This window comes from Juglans microcarpa x Juglans regia, chromosome 6D (assembly GCF_004785595.1).
Source record: "Juglans microcarpa x Juglans regia isolate MS1-56 chromosome 6D, Jm3101_v1.0, whole genome shotgun sequence".
Classification (NCBI taxonomy): Eukaryota; Viridiplantae; Streptophyta; class Magnoliopsida; order Fagales; family Juglandaceae; genus Juglans; species Juglans microcarpa x Juglans regia.
This window is the reverse complement of record NC_054604.1, coordinates 8126594-8146669: the sequence shown is the minus strand read 5'-3', so window position 1 is coordinate 8146669 and position 20076 is coordinate 8126594. Positions and strand designations below refer to the sequence as shown.

General features: G+C 36.6%; 1 protein-coding gene and 1 long non-coding RNA gene across 2 annotated transcripts; one reads left to right on the top strand and one right to left on the bottom strand.

The window, feature by feature from the left end:
- The first annotated feature begins 5674 nt into the window (after window positions 1-5674).
- LOC121234256 lies at window positions 5675-7050 on the top strand. The gene is made up of 2 exons (XR_005934348.1): window positions 5675-5805; window positions 6865-7050. It is a non-coding gene; the product is annotated as an uncharacterized LOC121234256 (long non-coding RNA).
- Window positions 7051-12504: 5454 nt separating this feature from the next.
- LOC121235355 (SNAP25 homologous protein SNAP33-like) lies at window positions 12505-13121 on the bottom strand. The gene has a single exon (XM_041131704.1). The coding sequence runs from the start codon at window positions 13039-13041 to the stop codon at window positions 12505-12507; it is 537 nt and encodes a 178-aa protein (XP_040987638.1). The 5' UTR covers window positions 13042-13121.
- Between the last annotated feature and the right edge of the window lie 6955 nt (window positions 13122-20076).

Sequence of the window (20076 nt, the reverse complement as noted above, 5' to 3'; positions counted from 1 at the left end):
TATTCACAATTTATTGTTTTATTCGAAGTTTTTGGGGAAGAATAGAATGAAGGAATATCCATAAAGTCTCTTCCAAGCAAGGAAAACCAACACTTACGCGCTTGGAAATGTAACTAACAACATACTACTTACTGAACTCAGACTTAATACAAAACAGACTCAATACGTAATCAACCCAAAACAAGCAAATGGCCCAAATCCAACAACTGCCCTAGGCCCATCTTGAGTCACTTCTCTCTTAGTTGCATCCTTATCCTCTTCCTTCTCTCATTCTTAACTTCACTAACCCTAACCCTCCCACTGTCATGACCCCTTGGTAGTCTCGACCGACGAGTAGCTCAGGTATACAACAATACCCCGATCTATTAAAGCATCTTGTCCACAATGTTTAAGAAACAAGCTTTTAGCTTGTGGTAGTTTTAGATTGTGACCCCGCCATGAACTGCTATGTAGGGATTGTAACAATTTAGCTTTGATGGTATTTTGATCTGATATTCAGCTTAGAAAATAGTCTTGAACATTCATTCAGTCGTTCCTCCAACACTGGAATGGGGAACTTATCCTTCACAATAACCTTGTTAAGAGCCCTGTAATTAACACACATCCTTCATGTTCCGTTTGTCTTCCTGACTAACAACACTGGAGAGAAATAGGGGTTTTGTTTGGGCTAAATTACCCCCAAGCTCAAGAGTTCTTGGACAATCCTCTCTATCTCATCCTTTTGAAACAAGAAAGGTATACTTATAAGGCCTAATAGAAACTAGTTTAGCCCCTAGTTGTAGATTAATCAAGTGATCATGAGTCCTAAAAGGAGGGAGACCTTCTAGCTCCTTGAAAACTTCAGTGCACAGTTGCAACATTATCTTTATAGGGCTCAAAGTGGTTCTGCCCCAAGGCTAGTTCATCTTCTTTTATCTACTGTAATATTACCCCTTTACTCTCTAACTTGTTGCAAGAACTTTCTTCCAACAACTGCGTAAACTTCATTCCCTGGAAGGTTATGGACTGGTCCTCTATAGAAAACTACAAGGTAAGCTGTTTAAAGTTCCATGATATTGTGCCCAAGGTTTGTAGCCACTGCACACCCAAGATGTGAGATCCCTATATTTCATGTGTTTTAATTCCTTATATTTTATTTAAATGTGTTATTTTATTTCATTTTAGTGTGTTTTTGGTTTGGGTTTTATTTTGATTAGTAGTATTTTATTTTTTGGGTTGTGTTTGTGTGTTGTTTGGGCCGCGTGTGTGTTTTTAAATTTGATCCAGCCCGTGCGTAGTTTTATGGCCCAACCCGTGTGCAAAGGGCTCAGCCCGCGCGTTTTAAATGAACCCAGCCCCCTATTTGTCAAAATAGCGTCTTTTTGGAGTGACCACTTAGGGTTCCAACACATTTCTCCTTTGCGTCGTGCAGCTTCTTCTTCTTTTCTTCTTCTTTCTACTACCTTCTTCCAACCTCTTCTTGTTCCAGCAATTCCCGTGAGTCACCACCTCCTTCCTCCATCTCATGGCAGCTCCGTGTCATTTGGCAGTGGCTCCGAAGACTTGTTGTCAAGCTGTCGCTCCAGACGGCCACCACTACCTTCCACCTTGAGCTTCCATGGCTGCCCCATGTCTATCAGTTGTGCTTCCTTCATCTGTTGTCAACCCACCACTTCACCACACAACCCACACTGCCACGCGTTCCCTCCATGGCTTGCACTTCGGTTTCCTCTTCTGCATGTTGTCCCCGTGAGCCTCAAACCGCCATACTTGGCCTATAAATAGGCCAAGGGGTCCCTCATTAAAACCTCTCCTTGATTTTTCCTCCCTCTCTTGTTAAAGCTTTTCCATCTCGCTTGTGTTTAATTTTTGTTCTATAAATTTTTGGTTGTGAATCCGAGAATTTTAGAGTAGTTTTGCCGTGCACCATCGTGAGTTTCACCCTGCGCCGCCGTGTACACCATCATGACCCACCACAATAGAACCCTTTCTTCCATTTAGCTAACCCTAGACTGAATTTTCCTTGTGAAAAATTCCCCAAAAACTATCATTGTTTTACACTTGAACCACTGTGCATCACCACTGTTCCGCTACCTTTGGTAGACCCCCTCTCGCGCGATCTTCCAAAAATTTCTCATTTTCGTGTATGTAATTCTCCAATGAAACCCATGAGTTTTAAATGGTGTTATTATAATTTTCATTTATTTGTAAACTGTTGGTTTGTTGGAATTGGGCCTTGGGCCGTTGAAGTGTTGGGATTAAATTGTAGTAGTTGTTGGACTTGGGCCTTGGGCCGGATTGGAGGACAGGATTACGCATGTAGTTGTTTGTGAAACTGTATATTGGTAATTATTGAGATTTTATGTAAATGAGCTATTTACCATGTCATCCAATATATGTTGTCATACATATTTATCGTCTTTAATAAATTATGTTATGAAGTCACGTTGTCTGGTTAAAAATTGAGACTGAAGGTAATTATAGGTGCGTGTGTATCACGACCCCAAGCTGAGATGGGGCATTATCTTAGTGGAGCTCCTCTGGTCACTCGGGAGCGTAACAAACTGACGTGACGTTCCCTAAGTTGTCGCAGGGCGACGACGGGAAAGGACGAGACGGTAACGCTCTCGTACCGATTCCGTGACCTTTTGCTGGCGAAATTAGAGGATGTTTAGCCATGTACGCACCAGAAGCGGAATTGGACATCGCTCGTTACGAAGTCTCATGCATGGATATTACCCGTGGTGTGACGATGAGAGCCAAGGTATGCAGATGGTCCATAGGGGAGACCATGGTACATGCATAATAAAATAACGGATATGATTGGGCCAAATGGGATTTTTGGCGTGAGTAATTAAAAGTGTATTTTTGGGAAAAAATAAATGTGGTTTTGTTTCCTTCATATTTGACAGTATGTGGACATGTGTTTTAAATCTCTTGGATGTTTTGCTATGGTTAATTACTTGCTGAGATGTCATAATCTTATTGTGGTGTTTTATCCTACGTTTCCGTCTTATGGTACGGTAGAATCTGACGCAGAGCACGAGTATGAACCCGAGGGACCGGCTCCGCCAGAGGCATGACTTGTTGATATGTCGATCAACGTTATGGGATTTGTTTCCCTTATGTTATTTCTTTTCTTTAAATTATCTGTCAGATGACTGTATAATTCTTGTAAAAATAGTTTAATGTTTTTGAACATTCTAGTACATAATAAAGAATGACTTTTTTATTTCTCCGCTGTGAATATTATATTGTATACTTATTGCATGATGTACACACTCTGAGCACTGGTCGTTGGGGTGCGTGATCCATGTGATCATCATCTCGATGTCACGAACTCTACAAAAATAACACATGGGGGTCAAGGGCTCCACACAAGACCAAATCACAATTAACCAGTTCTAACACAAATAAGTCCAAGGTGAATGGGACCCCCTGAATCACCACCTTAACTCCTGACCCCCTTCCCTACACTAAGCAATTAATCTCCACTAGCTACTCTTACTTTCACTTTCTCTTACAAACAGGTTACTAATTTGGACCTCTTAGCCATAGTGGGTCTATGAAGTTGTGGGTGCAATCTGAGTTTGTAAAAATTACTACCCAGTGCCCTGCAACCTTCCCCTTAACTCTCATAGTCCAAGGGTTAGATGATCCTACCAAAGCATGAATGGAGATCTCGGGTTTATTGGTTACCTCTGGTAGATCCACAGTCTCATTACCCAAATTAACTTGTGAAAGCTAAGTAGGTAATTTTCATTCTCCATCCCCATCATCCTCTACTTCCTCAATCAAGAAAAACTTTAGATTTTTACATTTGTGCCCTGGATTTCAATTGAAATCACAATAATAACATAGACCCCTCTCCCTTCTTTCCTTCATCTGGTTGGAATTAATTTTCTGCACAGGCACTATGGCCTTGCTGGCTGTTCTACTAGGGTTAGGTGCTTGGGAGTTAAATCTCTTCACATTCCCAGCCTCCAAATGATTAGGGTTATTACTCATAAGTCCCCTTTTACTAATCCTCACATGTTCTTCTTGGATCTTAACTAAACTAAAGGTTGTTAGAAAGTCTAGAGGGTTGAGCATTCAGACAGGCAATCAAATTTCATTTTTCAACCCACTAAAAAAAAACTCAATTTGTGTAAGTCAGACAACCTTCTCAACCTATTAGATATAGCCTCAAACTCCACCTTGTACTCCTCCACAGACCATAGTTTGCCTCAATCTATTAAAGGTCTCTATAAGGTCATTGTAAGAACTGGGGTCAAACCTAATTATAAAAGCCCCCATGCTGATTGCCTGAGTTCTTTTTATGTAGCTCAAGAGTTAATGTTGCCAGCTGCTTAACCACTTAGTCAAATTGCCTCTTCAGTGCCATCACCTCTGCCTCCAATGTCTACATATGACATTTTGTTGCTCCTTTAAATCCATTGAACTCATCTTACAGTTGGTAAATGTGTGTACCTTCTTCCATTGCAGTAGGATCAGCTGTTGAGGATAACTTGGCTCTCATACCAACTTATTATACTTAAGATATGTAACCACCGATAAACTCACTTCGAGGGTGAGCTTTTTTTTTTTAAGTAAAAAAATGTTCAGAAAAAGTTAAATAGTTGTATTATTCAAAATTATAAATATTGTGGGCTTTTTTTTTATACTAATGGGTTGAAAATACACATTACAGACTTTTTTGTATACTTCAAGAATGATGGGATTTTTTGTATGATTGGGCCCCCATTTGAAATTGGCCTAGACCGATATGGGCTGACCAGACCGATAGCTAACGGTCTGGTCCGGTCCATAAGGGGTGATTGATCCGATCCGATCTGGAAAAATGATTGATCGAAAGTTTCGGTCCATCATCCCACCCAGGCCGAAAGTTTGCCAATTTTAATGTATTTTAAACTTGCATATTTCTTTATGTATTACATTGGAGCATTTTCGATATAAATTGTTAAGGAAGAATTTTGCACATTTCTTCTACTCCGCTTAACCTGAAACCAAAGAGAGAATTGGCTTAGGTTTAGGCATGTGATCTCTGATGCCTAAGTCAATAGAGTTTTATTGTGCTCCAATGGTGTATTAGCTCTCGTATTTTTTGTGCATACCTTGATCAGTATTTATACAGGATTTGTTGTCTTAACTTGGTAATTCTTTCTTTTAGGTTTGATTCTCCCCTCATTTCCTGATGTGTGGGCTATCAACATTTAAGCTTCCCTTGAATTAACATTGTTCATCCGGGCAGGGTTTTTTCCCGGCCCCGTCCAAAACTCGAAAAATCGGATTCCGATTCTGGGTTCCAGTCCGGATCAAAACGTTGTTCCGGTACTCTCTCTCTCTCTTTCTCTCTCACTCAATCCGAAGAAATCCTAGCCTCCCTCCCTCTGTGTCGACGAAGAAACACTAGCCTCCCTCCCTCAATGCCGATGAAGAAACCCTAGCCTACCTCCCTCAATGCCGACGAAGAAACCCTATCCTTCTCCCTCATTGTCAATTGAAGAAACCCCGTCATCCTCGTGACCCCATCATCTTCGTTGCCGACTTGCCTCATCCTCATGACCCAAGGTTTGTTCTCTGCAATTTGGGTTTTTTGTTATTTTGTTAAACATAGGTATAAAGAATATGCTATTAGTTTAATAGATCTAGGTTTTTTTTTGTTATTTTGCTAGTAAAAATAGCCTAGAGATTAGAACATATTTCCGTTTGGTGGAAGTGTTGCTCTATCTCATATGCTCTATCTCTCTCTCTGCTATCTGCGATGCCAAACGGTGGAAGTGCTTGAGCTTGAGATCCAAGAGATTAGAACGTATTTCCGTTTGGGTATGTTTTCTTTCTTCCCTCTGTTTTGTTCCCTCTTTGTTGATTTTGAGTTTTTTTTTTTTATGAGAATGTTTGAATATTTGAGTAGTATTTTTATGGGTTAGATCTGTTTGAATGTTTAAGGAGTATCTGTTTAGATCTATCTAGCTGCAAAATGCTTGAGCCGTGGATTTTGTATCTTGGATTTTTCAAGATTTTTTTTTAAAAATTAGTTGTGTTTCTAGGTGGAGTTTGGAAAAAAAAATTGGGGCCTTTGGATTCCAAATTATTTTTAGGAAAAGCAAAGACTTTAGAGAGTTAAGCCAAGTTCAATCTAGTTTCAGACTTTAGAAGTTGTAGCCTTCTGCTTGTGGTCCATTCCCATTGCATGTTTTGGTTCATTGACTTGGTAGTTCTGTTTAGGTGGGAAGATCTACATTGACTTACATTTTTTAAAGCTTCATGTTTCTATCAAGCTGATTCATTATCTTTGGTGAAGCAACTAGTCCTCTAATCACGTTTCTATATTTAATTGTGAATATTTATTACAAGTTTCAACCTCATGCATTTATTTTTCTTGTTAAATATCCACTTTGAGGCCAACTTTGGGGATCAGCAACAATTTCTTCAGAGTCATGGTACTGCACCAACTATTTGAACTATAGTTTGTATAAAAATACTTGAAAAAAAAAAAAGGTTTGAAATTGCATGCTTCAATGAAACAAAGAGGGTGTGCATTAGTCAGGTTTTGTTACATGCTTCAATGAAACAAAGTTGAGTACGTACTAGCACAAGTACTACTGTATTAAGCATTTTGATATTCATATTGTTAAGCGAGTGAGGACAAAGAGATTGTGTAGCTTTTTTATACTTGAGTACTACTATGTTTTATGTACTTGTTTATTAATTTTCCTAAGAGAAGTGGATGTGGATATGTATTTGAATGAAAACTCTACAAAATATTTGTTAGTGTGGGTGTATTTGGAAAAAAAAATCCATTCTCATCTTAATCTTTAATTTTTTAAGTGGAATTTGTCTTAATCCTTGTATATAATCAATGTTCAAAACTGTGTTATGCAGGATCCTCAGTCAAATTACTTGAAGTTGCTATTTGGTGTGGAGATTAAATCATTGATGGACATGTTACTGATTTTGCAATTCATATATTGTAATTTTGTATATTGTAATGTAATGTATAAATATCAAATAATGTAATATGTAATGGATTGTATCGTGATGCATGCATGGATGAATTTATGCATTTAGTATTTAGAACACATTATGCGTTCCAACTTGACTTCTTTAAAAAAAATAAAGGCTTTTGAATAAAAAATAATTATGGTTTGAAATTTTGTGTTTTGCTAATTGAGCTTTTAGAACACAAATATTTTTAATAAAATAAAGGTTTTTACATAAAAATAATATTAATAAATCCAGGTACAACCCGGAACCCAGATTTCCAGGCTTCAAAAAATCCGAATCCACCCAGGTTTCAACCCGGGTCTGACCCGGACCAATCCGGTCCGGGTATACCCTGGTTCCCGAGTCGGAACTCAAATGAACACCCCTACCTTGAATGGTTCCCTACAAGGTGAATACCTCTTGACATACATTACCATCCCGCAATATCTATTTTATTGTCAAGGCGATATTGGTTTGGAAAGGTTTTAGTAATGTCTATATGTGTCATGCCCTAGGTCTCCTCAAATGGCGAGTCCCTTTTATCTTCAGCTCCTATTATTCGAATTGGCCCATGGGCTTAGCCGAAGCCACTTCTTACTATGTAGGACTCATTTGCAAGGTTAGAAAGGGAAAGGGCTCAATATAAATCGTGTCAATTTTAAAATATTCTAAGTTTCTAGATTAGACATCTTGTTTTGATATTTTCTTCACTTATTTATATTTTATTAAACAAAATAAATATTCATATGAAATAAGCTACCCCATTCAAACCAAGACAAAGACCAAATGGCCCAAAAACTCATAAACAACATTTTTGTTATATCTTTCACAATATCATGAAGTAAGTAGATGTCATCATGTTTTTTATGTGCATTCCCTGAACAAAAGACTTGTTAAACAACTATATCACTTAATAACTCTCGAGTGCTTGAAAAAGAGAATGAGCTTCGGTTTCCACCCCTCCCCTCATCTTGTCCTTCTCCCCCATTCTTCTTTCTTCTCTTTTCTTATGACATTACACCTAGAACTATTACTTTTATCCTCTGCTACCACATATGTCAAACTCATATAGACTCAAAGGGGTTCAACAATACAATCAATTTGATCCAATCCATTCTTGGGATCTAATAGAGATAATGATACATAAGTGACTTAGCACGACAAAACATTCTCCAAGGACTTGAAATGTCTAATTTTTCATCTTATTAAAAGCCCTTTTGAGCTCCACATTCCCCTCACCCAATATTTAGCACCGTTTTTTCACGTATGCATATAGTAATGCTAGGTACAAATCTTAGTTGTATAAACTTTATAGAGACTCTTTGTAAAAAAGTGAGACCCATTAAAAAAGTAATTTTTATATTTTTTTCATGGTGGGGTCCACTATTTTATAAAGGGACTGCACGAAATTTATATATTTGAGACTTGCACGAATCATTACTCTATGCATATTGCTCATGTGTCACCACAAATAATTAAGTTTGGGTCTCAAATCTACCTATGTACTTGAGCTTTCCCCCATTGTTTTACCAAGGGGGCTCCATGCTCCTTTAACTAACTAGACGAGAGCGTACACTTTCAAGTTTTAACTTTCAATCAAGTTAGCGCACCATTTGTTGCAATCTCCAAGCTCCATTATGGCTATAAAACTCAATAATCCAATTTTTGAATTGTGGTAGAAATTGCCTTTACAACAATAAACATTTGTTTAAGAAATCATGAGATTAAATAAGCTTGTGCGTTTTCCTTAAATCTTTTTTAGTAGTATAGAGATGCATGAGATTTAAAAAAACAAAGAGCGGTGCTATTCTGCCACTTCAAGTAGCGCACTGCAAGTTACCACTAGGCCAAATTCACATTTTCATTTTTTTTCAATTTTTTTTATTATTTTAAAATATTTTTGAAATATATATAAAAAAATATATCAATACACTAATAATTATTTATATCTTATTATTTTGCGGATGTGATTGCCCAAGCTTACCTTGTTCACACCCTCTTTCTCCCATTGTATCATCGTCGCCTCATGTGACCATTTTCAGCATCAATCACCATGGCTATTATAACTTATATCACTACCACAAAACAATTAAATTAATGTGACAATCCATGCAGTTTACTCAAATGCCACGGTAGCATTAAATATATATTAGTAAGAATATATCTAAAAGTTATTAAAAAAAAATGCTAGAAACTATATCACTATCTCCTTGTTACTCCCATTCTATTAAGGTGGTAGTGCTTACCCTTAGAGCAATCATTGCCATAAAAGATTAGAACTTAAGAGTTATTAAACGCTATCATGCTTGTAGAGTCGGAGTAATGGTAGTAGAATAATGGTCTACTTTTTAATAGTACTCATTTAAAAAATTAATATGATAAATCTAAATAATTAGAAAAAACCTTAGCAAAGCAGATAATTAGGGGATAATGGTTTTGTTTTTAGCATCACTCATTTAAAATCCTGCATAACTAAATCCATCCTTGGTGTGGCCAACACTCACCTACTAGTCATCATCAGTCAATTGCCTAATTAATATTTTTAAAAAAATTATTTAAAATCCCCTAAATTCACTTTTAATTATTTTTTTACTTTTCATTCTTATTTGACATAGAGAGACATGGATTTTCATGTCACTATAGTGACTAACGTTATAATTTTATGAGTCACAATTTGCTTGCTTGCAAGGCCTTCTGTGGTAACAGTGTCTGTACCCTAAATATATTTTTTCTTACAAGTTTTATTTTCTTAAAAGAAAAAGAAAGTAATTGCAATGAGTTATAGAGCATAATATTCTATCCTATTTTCATTCTACTATATTGATATCAATGCAATACAATCTATTTTTACTTTTACTTTTACTTTTTTAAGAAAAAATAAAATTTGGACTTTGGACCTTGTTAGAAATACTAGATCAGAATGCACAGCGGAAACGATATTACCTCACAGGAAATATCTCGGATCTAGTGCGGTTGTTCCATGTTTTCTCTAGTATCGTTGTTCATCCACGATCTTCACATCGATGGTGGAGTGTGCTACGTGGAAATACTAGAGCAACGCTCACACGTTCCACAGCTTAGATGCCGTTACAAGAGAGAACCATTTGAGAGAGAAATCGTTCTTAATACAAGTATTTCTTTCAAAGAGGGGAGAGACTATGTGAATTGTGGCGCCCTCAATCCCCTTATATAAAGACACGGGGATCGAGACGCCAGGATGGTGACAACAAGGTCACACATCCCAACGAAGTGCCAGTGTGTGTACATGCAACAGTGTACAAATAAAATAACGCAGCGGATAGTCAACTAAGTACCAGAAGTTATTTACAATCAAACATCAGTAAAAATTTAAATAGCAGTTATACAGTCATCCATGAAAATATAATACAATAGTTTTCAAATAAACAAACGAGTGATCCCAGATCACTCCTCAGGCGGAGCTGTCTCCTCAGGCTCGCCCTCATCCTCCTCATCTGCATCAAAATCTGCGTTACCACAAAATGGTATCGCAGGTAAGTATAACCCAAATAATCCTCAAGAATAAAATGCATTTAATGCAACTAACATGTATGCATATGATGAAATATGTATTTTTCCTCAAAACATCATTTTTCCCGAAAATGATAATTTTCCAACACATGCCAAAATCCCATTTGACCCGAAAATAATCCGTAAAACATTTTCCCAGAAAATGATTTACACAAAATCCAACGCACACTATTTTCCCAGAAAATAGCCAATTAATCCGTTATTACCCTATGCACCATGGCCTCCCCTATGGACCATCCGCACGTCCTGGCTTCGAAGCGGTGCTCAGTTCCGCGTCCGGCGCGTACATGGCCAAGCACCCACACTACGCAATGAGCGATGCCCAGTTCCGCGCCCAGCGCGTACGTGGCCAGACATCCTCTAGTCCCCGCCAGCAGAAGGACCACGGAGTCGGCACGAATCTCTCGTCCGATCCCATTGTCGCCCGGCGACAATCCAGGGGACATTACTCAGTATATTCCGCTCCCGAGTAACCAGAGAAGCTCCACCGAGATAATGCCCCATCTCGGCTTGGGGTCGTGATACACATGCACCCAAATTCCATACTCACTTGAAAACCCAGTTTTCATAAACACATGAACATGAATGCAATACACGAAAACTCAGTTTTCCTTTACAAACATGATCATGCGTGCCAAATGCAATGTACATGAACCAACACAATATCCAAACCAATAATTACCAATCCAATCAAATCCAACCAAACAACTCCAATCATCAATCCATCCGACCCCCGTACTCCTCGGACTCAGTCCTGCAAAACCAATCAACAGTTCAAATACAGTGAAATGTGTTAGTGCAAAAATACATTAAATTCACAAGAATTCTTTGAAGAAATACTTACAGCGCTATATAGCAATTTCCGATGGATCACGAAGCTGCAAGAAATGACGTCTGAGCAACGTAACAGTGCAAAATACACTGTGGTCGTGGGTCACAAATACCCACTTTCAAACGGGGACAAACGAAGACCCAAAAATGATAGGGTAGGGCCTAAGGAGGTCGATGAAACTAGTGGTAGTGAAGGTTGGCCGTGGGTGGCGGCGCAATGGGCAGTAGAAGACCAAAATACCCAAATCGGAAATGTAGATGGTGGAGCTTCACCGGTGGCGGATCGGAGCTGGGGTTGGGGCCAATGGGTTGCCAAGAGGTCGAGGATGATGTGGTGAGAAGATGGTGGCCAATGGTGGTGCGACGGCGGCGCAGCGGCGGAAAGAGTGCCGCGGCTTCAATGGGCTCGTGGTGGCTAACGGCGACGCGAATGGAGATGAGGTTGGTGGGGTAAGGTCGCCGGCGGCTGAGGAACCAAATGGTGGGGTGGGCGGTGACAGTCACGGCGGCGCGACGGCAGTGGGCTGGGCGGACGAAAAAAATGCACGGGGGAGAGGGGGCTGGGTCGCGCGGGAGGGGAAGGAAGAAGAAGAAAGAAAAAGGAAAGAAGAAGAAAAAAAAAAGAAAAGGAAAAGAAAAATGCAGAGAAAGAAATGAGGTCTAATCCTCATAACTTGGGTCACAAAAATGATCCAACGGAAAAGATTTTAAAACAACAAGTTAAATAAAATAATTTAAACATAATGGTAAAGTCAAATTGAAATAATTAAATCTCACAGTAATTAATTTAATATGAAAAGCAATTTAAATGTACAGCAATAAATAAATAATAAGAAAGCACATAAAAATTAATTTTCACCAAATTAAAATCATAAAAAATAAACTCACTAAAAATCCAACCAATTTTAAAATACGAGAATAAATTTTTAAATAAATAAAAATAATCTTTTAGTAAAAATACACTAAAATGCGAAGTATTACATAAATAGCCTCTCTAGTGTAACCTCCTGGCTGGCCATTAAGGGCCAGCCATCAAGCCTCATGAAATGGCTTAAAAGCCACTTCATAACCCCTAAGAGGAGGTGAAGGGGTGCCCACTATGGGTGCCCCTTTCTTACAGACCTAAACCCATTTATATCAAACTCAAATTTGTTAATTTCATCTCATATTCGTGTTAGATTCACTGATTATATCACATATTACTCCCAAATTCTGATCAATGTCAGTAGCAACCATGGGGGTCCGGGTAATTTGCTCACCCTGGTGGTGCAAGGTGACCAAAGTTTTGGTAGCATCCTCGGTTTTTTCCTCAGCTATCTTCAGGCTCCTATTGACACTCTCTGTATTCCCCTCAGTCATGTAAGCAGCATAGTTCATGTACTTGCCTTCCGCTAGACTCAATAATGCAGTAAGTCTAGATGCATTGATTACATCAATTGATGAAGATGAACAAAGTCTAGAAAAAGCTCCCAATGAGGAGGTTGTTTTCCATGAATCATCATCAGAAGGGTTGGCACCAAAATTTGGTGTCATTAGGGAAGGGTCAGAAGAAGACCTCCTTGAAGAATTTTGTTTTTGCTTATCTTCCAACTCATCAACATGGTCAATAGGGTTTGAGCTCGAATGAACAACATAATTAGGATCAACTGAGTTATGTTCCGCAATCTTCACGGGAGATTTATTTGAACCAGACATTTTGCAGTGATAAATATGCAGACTTCAATCAGAAAAATTTTTTGGCGTACACGATCTTGCAAATGAAACCAGTATGATACTACTGATATGGACAAAGATCAACAATGATTCTGCAGAAGAAAAAAAAAAGAAACAATGTCAAATATGAGTGATTGCAACGAGCAACAACTGAAAGCCAACAAGTTGAATAGAAAGAGCATTTAGTATCAAAATAGGCAGCACTCGAGAATGAAAAATAGCTAATGATACGAGTCTAGGGGTGACAATTCATGTTTTCGGATTGTATTCGTGTCGTGTCAAGTCATGAATATTCGATTATATAGGTCAATACGAACCTGACCCATTAAGCTAAACGTATCAAATTTTCAAATCATAACCCGACCCATTTAAATAACTGGTCGTGTTGTGTCGTGTCACCCGTTTCAACTTATTTAATAATTAATTAGAAAAAAGTCAATACGATACAACTCATTTAAAGTCATTTTATATAAATCGGTTGAACTGATCTAATTAACATAATTTCACATAAAAAAATAAAATTTATATTTATTAATAGCCACAATATCCTAAAAAAATAAGACTATCTACTAATAAAAAAAATCAATATTTTCTAAATTTTAATATATAATAAAACTAATATTACCAACCCTAGAATAACAAATGAGGATAGGTCTAGAATTACAATCACAACAATAAAAATATAAGAATACTGAGAGATACCAATATTACAATTCAACAATAATAACATTGTGATTTTAAAATAAAATCTAAATAAGTCAAAACGGATTGATTTGGGTTAAGCGGGTTGACTCGTTATTGATCTATATATAAATTATGTCTTAACAGATCAACTCGTTTTAACCCGAATGCATTAATATCAAATCTGCTAATTTCGTGTTATATTCGTGTTGGATTCACGGATCGTGTCACATATTGCAACTCCTAAAAATTATAATGATTAGATAAGATGATGTGAGATGAGTTGAGAAGTTTTGTGAAAACAAAAACATTGTATTCTTTTTTATTTTCATCCATTCCTCACCAGCTAAACAAAGGATCGTCAAAAGACAAAAAACAAAAAAAAAAAGTGCGACCTATGTAAAACATAACAAAAAGTCTATAAATCTTAGAAATGAAATGGAAAAAAAAAAAAAAAATCAAGGACAAACACAGAAAAGCATTACGAGAAAAGGGAACATGGTTTTTTATTTTATAACCTGAGAGACTTGCAATAGACGAGCAAATGGAAGTTAGTATTGAGCGTATGATAAGGAAAACAAGAAACGCCAAGACAAAAATGGAAATTATAGAAAAACCCATCAAAACCCAGAAATGAAATCCATCATTTTAACAACAAATGAATCATTAAAATTAGTAGTAGGCAACACAATCTCAATCTGGGTACCTCAGAGGTTCCACCAAATGAAGGATGCAAGAATGGAGAGTTGCACAAAACAGAGCAACATCTATTCTATATATAAAAGAGGCATTTGATTGACTTCCAACTATGTCCAGTCGTATAATTAATTATGTTTCTTTCTTTTAATTAATTCATCTTTAAAAATATAATTAAATTTCTATTATTCTAATATTAATTAGAATAAAATAATAATAAGAATGAAATATCAATATCATACAAATAATCTCAATTGAAGATTTTGATTTATTAAATTTTTATGAAATAAATTAACAACTTAAAGAGTATTTTTATATGAGAGAGAGGACGGCTTCAAAGGAAGACTTCACAAAGGATGGGGGCAGAAACACGTAAATGGCATTAAAAAGAAAAAGTCTTGGGGGTAGGAAACTGGCACTTTCAAATGGAGTAAGGCCTTATTTGAATTCAAAACTCATATCAACTCATCTCATTTTATCTCATTTCATTATTACAATTTTATCAAATTCTCATATAAAATATAATAAACAATTCAACTTTTTCAAATCTCAAAACAATTTTTTCAAATTTCTATACAAAATATAATAAACAATTTAACTTTTATTCTACTATTTATAAATCTTTGTTTATTTTTTATTTTTTTTCTTAAAGACCAGTTCATTATGGTTGATATGTTTTATTTTATTTTATTTTATTTTTAAAATTTTTAAAGACCAGTTCATAGTCTCGACCGCACCCACCTACTCTTCTCAATAATTTTATTTTTAAAATTTATTCACAATTTATTGTTTTATTCGAAGTTTTTGGGGAAGAATAGAATGAAGGAATATCCATAATGTCTCTTCCAAGCAAGGAAAACCAACACTTACGCGCTTGGAAATGTAACTAACAACATACTACTTACTGAACTCAGACTTAATACAAAACAGACTCAATACGTAATCAACCCAAAACAAGCAAATGGCCCAAATCCAACAACGGCCCTAGGCCCATCGTGAGTCACTTCTCTCTTGGTTGCATCCTTATCCTCTTCTTTTATCAACTGTAATATTACCCCCTCACTCTCTAACTTGTTGCAACAACTTTCTTCCAACCACCGTGTAAATGTCATTCCCTGGAAGGTTATGGACTGGTCCTCTATAGAAAACTACATGGTAAACTGTTTAAAGTTCCATGATATTGTGCCCAAGGTTTGTAGCTACTGCACATCCAAGATGTGAGATCCCTATATTTCATGTGTTTTAATTCCTTATATTTTATTTAAATGTGTTATTTTATTTCATTTTGGTGTGTTTTTGGTTTGGGTTTTTTTTTTAGTTAGTAGTGTTTTATTTTTTGGGTTGTGTGTTGTTTGGGCCTTGTGTGTGTTTTTAAATTTGATCCAACCCGTGTGTAGTTCTATGGCCCAACCCGTGTGCAAAGGGCGCAGCCCATGCATTTTAAATGAACCTAGCCCCTTGTTTGTCAAAACGGTGCCGTTTTGGAGTGACCCCTTAGGGTTCCATCACATTTCTCCTTTGCGTCGTGCAGCTTCTTCTTCTTCCTTCTTCTTTCTTCTACCTTCTTCCAGCCTCTTCTTGTTCCAGCAACTGCCGTGAGTCACCACCTCCTTGCTCCACCTCATGGCAGCTTCATGTCATTCGGCAGTGGCTACGAAGACTTGCTGTCAAGCTGCCGCTCCAGACGGACACCACCACTTCCTCAATCAAGAAAAACTTTAGATTTTTACATTTGTGCCCTATATTTCATTTGGAATCACAATAATAACATAGACCCATCTCCCTTATTTCCTTCATCTGGCTGGAATTAATTTTTTGCACAAGCACTATGGCCTTGCTGGCTGTTCTACTAGGGTTAGGTGCTTAGGAATTAAATCCATTCACATTCCCAGCCTCCAAATGATTAGGGTTATTACTCTTAAGTCCCCTTTTACTAATCCTTACATGTTCTTCTTGGATCTTAACTAAACTAAAGGTTGTTAGAAAGTCTAGAGGGTTGAGCATTCAGACAGGCAATCTACTTTCATTTTTCAACCCACTCAAAAACAACTCAATTTGTGTAAGTCAAACAACATTCTCAACCTATTAGAGATAGCCTCAAACTCCACCTTATACTGCTCCATAGACCAAAGTTTGCCTCAATCTATTAAAGGTCTCTATAAGGTCATTGTAAGAAATGGGGTCAAAGCTAATTATAAAAGCCCCCATGCTGATTGCCTGAGTTCTTTTTATGTAGCTCAAGAGTTAATGTCGCCAGCTGCTTAACCACCGAGTCAAATTGCCTCTTCAATGCCATCACCTCTGCCTCCAATGTCTACATATGAGATTCTATTGCTCCTTTAAATCCATTGAACTCATCTTACAGTTAGTTAATGCGTGTACCATCTTCCATTGTAGTAGGAGCAGCTGTTGAGGATAACTTGGCCCTCATACCAACCTATTAGACTCTAGATCTGTAACCACCGATAAGCTCACTTCGAGGGTGAGCTTTTTTTTAAGTAAAAAAATGTTCAAAAAAAGTTAAATAGTTGTATTATTCAAAATTATAAACATTGTGGGCTTTTTTTATATTAATGGCCTGAAAATACACATTGCAGACTTTTTTGTATACTTCAAGAATGATGGACTTTTTTGTATGATTGGGCCCTCATTTGTAATTGGCCTAGACTGATATGGGCTGACCAGACCTATAGCTAACGGTCTGGTCCGATCCATAAGGGGTGATTGATCCGGTCTGATCTGGAAAAATGATTGATCGAAAGTTTCGGTCCATCATCCCACCCAAGTCGAAAGTTTGCCAATTTTAATATATTTTAAATTTGCATATTTCATTATGTATAACATTTGAGCATTTTCGTTATAAATTGTTGAGGACGAATTTTGCACATTTCTTCTACTCCGCTTAACCTGAAACCAGAGAGAAAATTGGCTTAGGTTTAGGCATGTGATGTCTATTATGCCTAAGTCAATAGAGTTTTATTGTGCTCCAATGGTGTATTAGCTCTCGTATTTTTTGTGTGTACCTTGATCATTATTTATACAAGATTTGTTGTCTTAACTTGGTAGTTCTTTCTTTTAGGTTCGATTCTTCCCTCATTTCCTTATGTGTGGGCTATCAACATTTAAGCTTCCCTTGAATGGTTCCCTATGAGGTGAATAGCTCTTGACATACATTACCATCCCGCAATATCTGTTTTATTGTTAAGGCGGTATCGGTTTGGAAAGGCCTTAGTAATGTCTATATGTGTCATGCCCTAGGTCTCCTCAATTGGTGAGTCTCTTTTATCTTCAGCTCCCGTTATTCGACTGGGCCCATGGGCTTAGCCGAAGCCACTTCTTACTATGTAGGACTCATTTGCAAGGTTAGAAAGGGAAAGGGCCCAACATAAATCGTGTCAATTTTAAAATATTCTAAGTTTCTAGATTAAACATCTTGTTTTGATATTTTCTTCACTTATTTATATCTTATTAAAAAAATAAATATTCATATGAAATAAGTTACCCCATTCAAACCAAGCCGAAGACCAAAAGGCCCAAAAACTCATAAACAACATTTTTGTTAAATCTTTCACAATATCATGAAGTAAGTAGATGTCATCATGTTTTTTTATGTGCATTCCCTGAACAAAAGACTTGTTAAAAAATTGTGTCACTTAATAACTCTCTTGAGTGCTTGAAAAAAAGGAGCTTCGGTTTCCACCCCCTCCCCTCATCTTGTCATTCTCCCCCATTCTTCTTTCTTCTCTTTTCTTATGACATTACACCTAGAACTATTACTTTTATCCTCTGCTGCCACATATGTCAAACTCATATAGACTCAAAGGGGTTCAACAATACAATCAATTTGATCCAATCCATTCTTGGGATTTAATAGAGATAATGATACATCAGTGACTTAGCACGACAAAACATTCTCCAAGGGATTGAAATGTCTAATTTTTCATCTTATTAAAAGCCCTTTTGAGCTCCACATTCCCCTCACCCAATATTTAGCACCGTTTTTCCACGTATACATATAAATAATGCTAGGTACAAATCTTAGTTGTATAAACTTTATAGAAACTCTTTGTAAAAAAGTGAGACCATTAAAAAAGTAATTTTTATATTTTTTTTTATGGTGGGGTCCACTATTTTACAAAGGGACTGCACGAAATTTATATATTTGGAACTTGCACAAATCATTACTCTATGCATATTGCTCATGTGTCACCACAAATAACTAAGTTTGGGTCTCAAATCTACCTATGTACTTGAGCTTTCCCCCATTGTTTTACCAAGGGGGCTCCATGCTCCTTTAACTAAGTAGACAAGAGCGTACACTTTCAAGTTTTAACTTTCAATTTAGTTAGCGCACCACTTGTTGCAATCTCCACGCTCCATTATGGCTATAAAACTCAATAATCCAATTTTTGAATTGTGGTAGAAATTATCTTTACAACAATAAACATTTGTTTAAGAAATCATGAGATTAAATAAGCTTGCGCTTTTTCCTTAAATCTTTTTTAGCAGTATAAAGATGCATGAGATTTAAAAAAACAAAGAGTGGTGCTACTCTGCCACTCAGAGTAGCCCGCTGCAAATTACCACTAGGCCAAATTCACCTTTTCATTTTTTTCAATTTTTTTATCATTTTAAAATATTTTTAAAAAATATATAAAAAAAATATCTATATACTAATAATCACTTCTTTAACTATTAAATAAAGAAAAAAATTAAAATATATGAGGTGTCAAAATGAGTGGATAAAGTAACATTTTTCAAAAACAAAACAAAAGCAAAAAGAAACAAAGGTGGGGGACTAAAGTTATCATATAGAGGTATTTCTTCACCGTCCTCTTTTTGAGGTCTTTGCTCCCTACTATTGTCATGGATGAACCACCACCCTATCCTTTCCCCCTCTTTTCCCCTTCTCCCCATTTTCTCTCATTCTTCTACTCCTCTTGTAATGAGTTTTGGTTTTTAATGCATGTATCTTTAGCTTAGGTACATACATTCATGCACACTCTCGGCTTTATTTTGCGGATGTGATTGCCCACGCTTACCTTGTTCACACCCTCTTTCTCCCATAGTATCATCGTCTCCTCATGTGACCATTTTCAGCATCAATCACCATGGCTATTATAACTTATATCACTACCACATAACAATTAAATTAATGTGGCAATCCTTGTTACTCAAATGCCACGGTAGCATTAAATATATATTAGTAAGAATATATCTAAAATTTATTAAAAAAAATGATAGAAACTATATCACTATCTCCTTGTTACTCCCATTCTATTGAGGTGGTAGTGCTTACCCTTAGAGCAATCATTGCCATAAAAGATTAGAACTTAAAGAGTTATTAAACGCTATCATGCTTGTAGAGCGGGAGTAATGGTAGTAGATGATGGTCTACGTTTGGCTGCATTTGGATGTTGAACTGAATTGAGTTAAGATGATAAAATATTATTAAAATATTATTTTTAATATTATTATTATTTTGAGATTTGAAAAAGTTGAATTATTTATTATAGTTTGTGTTGAAATTTGAAAAGGTTGTAATGATGAGTTGAAATGAGTTTATCATCCAAACGTACCAATTACTCATTTAAAAAGTAATATGATAAATCTAAATAATTAGAAAAAAAAAACGTTAGC

Bases quoted from the DNA above. Each gene is read 5' to 3' on its own strand.
- LOC121235355 (XM_041131704.1), bottom strand. From the start codon at position 13,041: ATGTCTGGTTCAAATAAATCTCCCGTGAAGATTGCGGAACATAACTCA.